This window comes from Charadrius vociferus, unplaced genomic scaffold (genome assembly GCF_000708025.1).
Source record: "Charadrius vociferus isolate BGI_N301 unplaced genomic scaffold, ASM70802v2 scaffold167, whole genome shotgun sequence".
NCBI lineage: Eukaryota > Metazoa > Chordata > Aves > Charadriiformes > Charadriidae > Charadrius > Charadrius vociferus.
In genome coordinates, this window is record NW_009649460.1 from 2,140,852 (window position 1) to 2,148,769 (window position 7,918).

At 38.3% G+C, this 7,918-nt stretch overlaps 1 protein-coding gene across 1 annotated transcript in view; it reads right to left on the minus strand.

Annotated features, from left to right (window-relative positions):
- Positions 1 to 7,918, minus strand: part of CHD7 (chromodomain helicase DNA binding protein 7) — a 96,483-nt gene that overhangs the window by 43,282 nt on the left and 45,283 nt on the right. Inside the window, exons 4-6 of the mRNA XM_009889786.1 lie at positions 6,411 to 6,549; positions 2,951 to 3,088; positions 1,814 to 1,879 (exon numbers count right to left, since the gene is read on the minus strand). Of these exons, the coding sequence (XP_009888088.1) occupies positions 1,814 to 1,879; positions 2,951 to 3,088; positions 6,411 to 6,549 (343 nt within the window). The remainder of the gene's footprint in view (positions 1 to 1,813; positions 1,880 to 2,950; positions 3,089 to 6,410; positions 6,550 to 7,918) is intronic.

Below are 7,918 nucleotides of genomic sequence, written 5' to 3' on the forward strand. Positions count from 1 at the left end.
CATATCTGGTAACTCCAAAACTAGACTAAGGCTATTTTTGAGAAAACCAGCATAACTTTATGATAAGAATACTGTTCCAAAAGCATATTCATTATCTAATATCCTTTACTTCAATGCAACATCTTTGTTACAACCTAATCCACTGAAAGGTTTCCTAGTGAAGCCTTTCCTCATGTTTATTTTATGCACTGGTCCTGATCGCAGCAATTTTACTTTGATTAGTAATCTAACAACCAGGGTTTTGATGACGTTAGTAAGAGAGTAAAAGACCTTTAATAAAAGCACAGTTGGATACTTTAGATGTTAAATATTAACATTCTGAAATCCTTTTTTCTTTTTTTTTTTGGATTTTGGAGAGGAGGGTTGGGGAGAAGAGCGGGGAAAGAAGAGACCCCTCAAACCTGCAAATACAATCCATAAAAAACATTAAAGAAAGAGCTCAAAATAGAGCTTGCCTCCAGCAGAGCTTGCAATCAAAGACATGCAGGCAGCAGACCAACCACTTCCCACAAACTGCAGCAAAATACACACTCCCCATGAGTAATCACACCTTTGTTTGCAGGGGAGACGAAGAAGAGAAGAATAATTGGTGAAAAACAGCTTCCAATGTAAAGACATTTACGAAAAGACCACATTCTCCTCTCCTGCCTAGTAGACCATCAGGACAACTAATTACTGAGTTTATATTACTTAAAGTTTATCCGAAAAATAAGCCTATGGTTTCAAATACAAAATATAGCTCTAGACTTCAAAAAAAAGCCCTAGAGGTTTTGTGCTATGAAAGCTGCAGAAACAGGTCAAATTCAGTCACAGCCAGTCATGACATTGCATGAATTTAGGTTTACAAAGCTGTTAATGATGTTAGGATAGTAGTAATAAAATAAAATAAAAAAATAATCCCTCCCCCAAAACAAAAGCCACTATATATATATATATACAAAAAATATCCATGAATAAAGGCAACTTTCCCTCCACCATTTTGAAAATTAACACTTTGAGGAAAATAAATATTTCTGGTTAAGTAAGATCAACACAATTACCATATCTATATATTAATCAGACAGTTTTCTGCCCAACTGCAGTACAAGTCAAAGAACTAGCTACACAATAGAGTCTGTAAAATATAATAATGCCCTTTCCGGAACAAGTTTTTTCTACTTCCTACTCAGAGTTTAATAGTTTGGAAGTGCAAAGGTCAATCAAGTTGTGAAGCAGACTAGAAGAATATGTAAGCAAAATAAGAACATAACTAGCAACCAGGGCAGAATTTAAAGAGAACCACACTTAACTAAAGAGAGTATTTTTTCACAGTCTTAGCATAGTGACAAGGAAGATATTAACCACCTGTATACATAACATTCTTGATTGCATGTAAAGCTGGTTTAGCTGCTAAGCACAACCACTATCAAAAGATGCAAAAATTGCAGGGAAGGATTTTTCTTTGCTCGAAAAGGCAGAACCTTAGGATGATGGAGAGTTCTCTCACTCCTCAAACTCCCCTGAAACATCACTCTGAAGTGAAGAGCACCACAGATTTCACCCAGGTAAGTATGTATTTGCAAAAATAAAAGTTCTCAGCTGAACAAACACAAGAAAAGAGTAGAAGACTATACAACTGATCTGTTTTGTGTATGTCTATCCAAAAGCACGGCAAATACCATTTAAGACACTTTCAGGGAACATCCGCTGTTCAATAAAACAGTTTTTTAATTTGGAGTATCTAAGGTATTTTAAGAATTTAATAAGGGCTTCCGCAGAAATATGCTTAGCCTGTTTAAGATTATGGGGGGGAAGGGGTTTAGTTTTGTTTTACCTTTTTCTTGACTGAACGGCTACTCATGATTTTCTCCACAACAGGACCTTCAGCATCAGCAGATTCCTACATCATAAATACCATACAAGAGTTACGGGAGTGCATCTTTGTTATTTAAAGACTTCCTTCATTAGAAAAACTTCAAATAATTTTTTTTGCAACAGGAGTTTAATACACAGGAGGGACTTTTTACCCCTAGCATGAGAACTGAGAGGATTCAAATAGAATTAATATCATAATAAAGGATTGAAGGATACCTGTTTAAGCCCATTTTTAAGAGCTAACACAACTCCTGTTCTCTCAGTAAGGCTGACATGCACAAACACAGATATAACCACATAGGCAGTTCACCTCTCCTAAAATAACACATGCTTTCAGCACCATACAGTCTAAATATCAGAATATATTCAAAAACTTGAGCTGGCTGCGTAAGCATCCACACGATAGCTATCAAAATTGGCTGTGATTCTCTATTACACTAATTCACTGTTACAACTGCAGGCAAACCTACCAAATTCTCCTTCTGATAAGACACAATTAACAATGGAGATCACATACAATATTTCACAGGGCTTAACAAATTGCCAAATGAAATACCAAAGAACATGCATATATTCTCCAATAGGTCATCAGTTAGTTAAGTGAAGTAGTTCTTTGAAAAAGCACTACAAAACAATGAGATTGCTACAACAGTCATTCCTACATTATTACCCCTCATCTTATTCAAACTATTTTATCCATCATTTACATTGCACAGAGAATAAAGTGTACCCTGCTGGGTACTACAAGGCAGTAATTTCATAAAGGGGTTCTTATGGTGCCTAGCAGCAGGGGACAAGCTTGAGTGGTTTATTAAAGTCACAGAAGCCAGACCACTGAATTCACAGAAGTAAATTCAAGACTCCTAGCAGTCCAGTTTAGGTTTCCTTTAGGTAGAGACCATTAATTTCAAAGAACTGTGTCAAATTGCATGCCATCAGCTTGTAAACAAAGTCATGAATTAATACATATTCTTTAAGAAGTTAAAAAGCTAGCACACTGTGCCAACCATGGATGAATATCATTCAGGAAAAGGGCCTGTATTTTAACTTCGAATGTCACAGTTACAGCCACCTTTCCAGTCTGTTCCCATCTGACCTGTTGCTCTGACTGAGAAGTATTTGAAGGAGAGTCTCTTCCAGCAGCATCAGCATCATCAGCCTCCTCATCTGAAATCTTGAACTCCAGGTCTTCTGTATAACGCTTCCTCTTCACCTGCCTGCTGGAGCGTCGCTTCTAAATAGAAAGAATTGATAGTTTTCTTGAGAGACAAAACCAACAAGCAGCAGAGTAACTGAGAAAACTTCTTTGTGTTTCTCAAATACACTAGTGTGTAGTGAATGCTATTTGTACAGCACCCTGGTAGAAACAGTGGAATCAAGACACTACTATTCTGAATTCCTGCCTGTCAGCTGCTCTTGAATTTTGTATAAAAAAAAAATAAAATTAACTTCATGCTTGTTCTGAGTTTGAAAGTGGCATTTTATTTTTTTCTTTTTTAGCATGACTAAAACCACATTAGAAAATTGGAAAGCCTATCTCAGAACGCAATTAAAAACCAAGGAGTTGCACCTCTCAATTCACATCTATGACAAACTTTGACAGATGGCCAATGCAGGAACCAAACACCACCTTTCCGCAGCATGGCCCACAGTGTTGCTAAGCAGTGACAACACACTTTCTTGCACTCCCCCATCCACCCAGTTGTACCCAGATTATCTTGGAGGGAAAATACAATGAAATACAATTTCCTCACTCCACTGACCCAGCACTGTTCAGAAAGACATCCTGCAGCACAGCGTGGGAAAAGACCCCAAACTAAAAGAGGAGAATGAAAAACTTGAAACCACCCCAAACTGAAAACATGGTTTCTGTGTCCCCATACCCTCATCTCGAGGGTGAGAAAAAGCTTCAGAGCAACTGCAGAAAACAATCTGTAAAATACACAAGCATGCATTTGACAGAATTTGCAACTTGACGCTCAGTGGCAGACACCATTTTCTGCAACAATAAAATTCAAATTCCCAGATAATCTGCATCAAGTTATAAATTTTGAAAAGCTGAGAGCATATGCTGTTGAAGGAAACTGTCAACTGAGCATTAAATACCTCAATGGACTGATGTATACATTAAAAAAAAAAGTTGTCGAATATCAACTGTTAAAAAACCATCTTTATGAACTGACATACAACTTATTTTTACATCTTTCTCAGCTTAACACACATCTTTCCCCAGTATGTGCAAATACTTATGTAGCTTGTTTAACAGATCTACGCACCCAGGTCTCTCAATGTACGCAAAGTCAAATATTTACTTTTAGATAGTTGATCATACTTTTTAAGCACAAATATCTGATACACTTCACAAAATTAGAAATTCTTTAACCGAAAATGAAATTTTTGAGCTAAGGTTAAGTTTACATCACCCTTTTAAACAATGGTGATGTAGCATCTACCTTTAACATAGCAACTTATGGAGGTTCCCAAAAATCCATAACAATATTTTTATACTTGAAAATAGGTATCACTTGGCAAAGTTGCACCTTCATTTCCATAATCACTGATGGGAGAACATCAATTTTCTTTTGGCTTGATAGTTAAGTCTTACCATTATTTTTGGTGCCAAAAATCTCTTCTTCCATTTCCCTAATAGAGAGGATGCCCAAAACGTAATGGTAATCCTCTATTTGATTTTTATTTACTTGGTTAGCTTCCTGTTTTCTCTAACGTTCACATGAATCTTTGCAATTGTTATGGATTGTTGTCAGAAACTATGCATACATCTACCTGCATCAGATTGTCTTTTACTCATTAACTGATCTATAGGTAGAAAGGTGAGTAATAGGCTTGATAATGGAATATAAAAAGTCTGTATAGCAACACACTAAAGTAAGTATTGTTCCTCTCTAAAGACAACAGTACATCACTTTGTGCATCACTGCACAATATTGTTACAGAAGACTCAGTATTTAACACAAAGAATGCAACAATGGTTTAGACAACTGCATAACATTGATCTCAGTTAGGAAATGCATAACAAGTTTATTAACTCTAGCTGTCCTAGAGTATATAGTTGTAACCCTTCCCAAAGTTTATGCAAAGAAGTGTGGGTGCAGTGTAACATGCAAAGCACAAGAAAGTATTACGAAAGCAAAAGCTACCTGAAACACTTTATTAACATTTAATTAAAAAGTGATGCAAATACCCTAACACTTGTAATTACAAAAAGAAAAAAAATATTTCAAATGTAAAGTTTATCATCCAATTGAGTTTCACAGAGAGAAAGTTTTGTTCCACTACACTGAAAACAAGAAAAACATGCATATATATTGAACTATAAACAGTATATAATGATCTGCAAATTAACCCCCAAACCCCATCAGATCCAACAGTTTCTTCTTCATCTTTAGTCAGCACCATTGATCAGGCTGAGAGAGACTTGTGGCACATGATAGAAAAATCATTCTTCATACATTTTAACATTTGCATGATGTATCTCAGCTTTTCTAATTCAGAATACATGGCTTGCACGAATCACAAATAACACTCTTTTTTGTTGATGCTTTTGTTCTTAACTAGAATATGCTAGATTGCTCACATTTCCTTATACTCTACATGCTTCTGGAAAATAGTAAAACAGGAGGTATAATCCGTGTTTGTGTTAGGACACCACTGCTTGCCAACCTTCTCACAAGGCTGCTTTGACCGTTCTCGAGAGATCATTAGTCTCAAATTGTCTCATAGCTAGAAGCAACACATTCACAACCTGGTATGCAACAGACGAATGCAATGGATTTCAGTAATACTAGCGTGACTATTAAGGAGTCTCATGCTTCCTCCATCACATTTTGCCTCTACCCCTTCTCATGAGGGGATTTCTTATTTTTAATGCCCACTATGAACACTGCCAGCAGAAGCAAGCTAGGAACTGACCACTTCTTAACATGGTTAATGACAGAGCACCCAAAAGTCATCACATGCCATTTCTATTTCTGGATTTTCTTTACATGAAGTAAAGTTTGGACAGAAAGTGAGAGGTGTACAGTGGTCAAGAGAAATTATCAATGTTAGCCAATGACTGCCAGTCCTACAAAAAGGCCCTTCATCCATTAAAGCAGTGTAGTTACAAGTACCTGCCACGTACATTTCTGACACCCTGCTTTGTCATGTCTTACTCCTGATTTCAGAAGGTTTGCAAAGTCAATACAAGAAGAAATACAAGGCTTATAAGCAAGACCTCATAATGGTGCATTAAGTCCACAAAGCAGAAATTTAGCACCATAACTGCACCAGTGATGGAAGAGACCATGTGAAAACTCAGCAGCACTCTACACATGTCTGCAGGTAACAAGACCGTAAAGCTAAATTACAATGAGGAATACTTGTTTTAGTAAAATATTCACCACGGTGATTTCCAGTTCTCACCTTCTTGGTATGTCATTCTAAACAACATAGAAAATGACCCAAATACCTGCATCTCTTTAAGAAAAACTGTCAGAACTACCGTGTTACGCATTTAAATTGACAAAGGCTACACTGAACTTGAAAGATAGCATTACCTGAACACCTGGGTCATCTTCATCTTCAGGATGAGGTGATGGGGGCGGAGTTTTTTCCAAATCTGAATTTTCAGAACCTTCCTTTCCCTTGTTAACTTTTTTCTTTGCAGCACTGGTTTCTGAATCTGGTTTCTTGTTACTGAAACAACAGGAATTTTTAATCAATATTTGCACAAAAACATAAGCAAAAAGTGCTTAACAAAATAGTTAATCTGTGAGATATTTATTTTCAGAGATTTCTTTATTTTCAATTGCCTTCCTTAATAAAGTATTTAAATGTAACTGTAAAATCAATGATGCATGGGCCATCACTATACATTTCCCATTCCTTAACAATGGACACCTTGCTTCTTTCCTTCAAGATCTTAGACAGGGATACTGAACATATATACAATAAGAAACTAAAAATTAGATTGGAAAGGAAGAGCTGCTCTTTTCAAAATCTGCACTTTCCGAAAGCGGTGTTTGGGCAACCTGACACACGTTAAGAGAAACAGGATTATGTGTGCACTTGTCTTAATTGTGCAGACCAGGTAAGCAGAAACAGAGGAAACGTTACAAAAACAAAGGACCGAATGAGAAAATTCTTTGTTTTCTTCTACTATCCCTGCTATTTCCAAGCAGGAAAGGTGCTTTTGTGTCAGCTCTGAGGGCACTCAAATAGCCTCAACACATACAACTGCAGCTTGAGGGGGGTGGAGGGACCCCACTCAGCTGGTATCTCAGCATCTAGATGATACTAGAAACCTATATCCACTGAGGGTAGAGAACGGTTTTGGGGATTTTTTTCTCCCCTTCCTTCCCCTGTGAAAACGCTCACCACCTGAGGAGCTGTGACCACATCTCTGCCACTGCACTCAGAGGCCTGGAAATGGGTGAGGATGCACATATTAAAATCCAGCTTTAAATACATTGTCACCAATGCATGCACCGAGATGGTCTTCAGCATCGTGGGGGTGAAAAAGTTTTAAATGGCAGCATAGAAGAATCAAAGGTAAAAGTTAGTAGTTTTAAGCACATTCAGCCTTTGAGTCTCATGTGGGTTTTTGCTAGTCTTTTTCCCCCCTTTGTGGAGACCCCCCCAGGTCTGCTCCCGATCTGTCAGGCTGGTTGTGGACAGTTGCGGAGACGTTTAAAAGCAGAGTTATGCGCTGGTTCCCGACAGACGGCGTGTACAGGTCGTCAAACGCTACCTCAGCCACTTTTATAGGGCACCCTCAACGTTTCAATTTCACACCCGGGACGCTGCCTGGCATTTGTTTTTCTGCTTATCATCCCCAGCCTCGTAACTTCTCAAACGAACACCACCTTTAAGCGGGTTCATTTTGATGGGCGCGTCGGCCCACTGCGGGGGGGGTTGGTGTTTCGGAGCCGCGATTTAAGAATTCCCGGGTACGGTTAACACGACACTTCGGGGACCGGGACAACTCGGTTCTCCGCCGCGGACACGGGCCAAGCCCTGAGGAAAAACTGGCGGCGGCGGCGGGGAGAGCGCGCGGCCCTCCCCT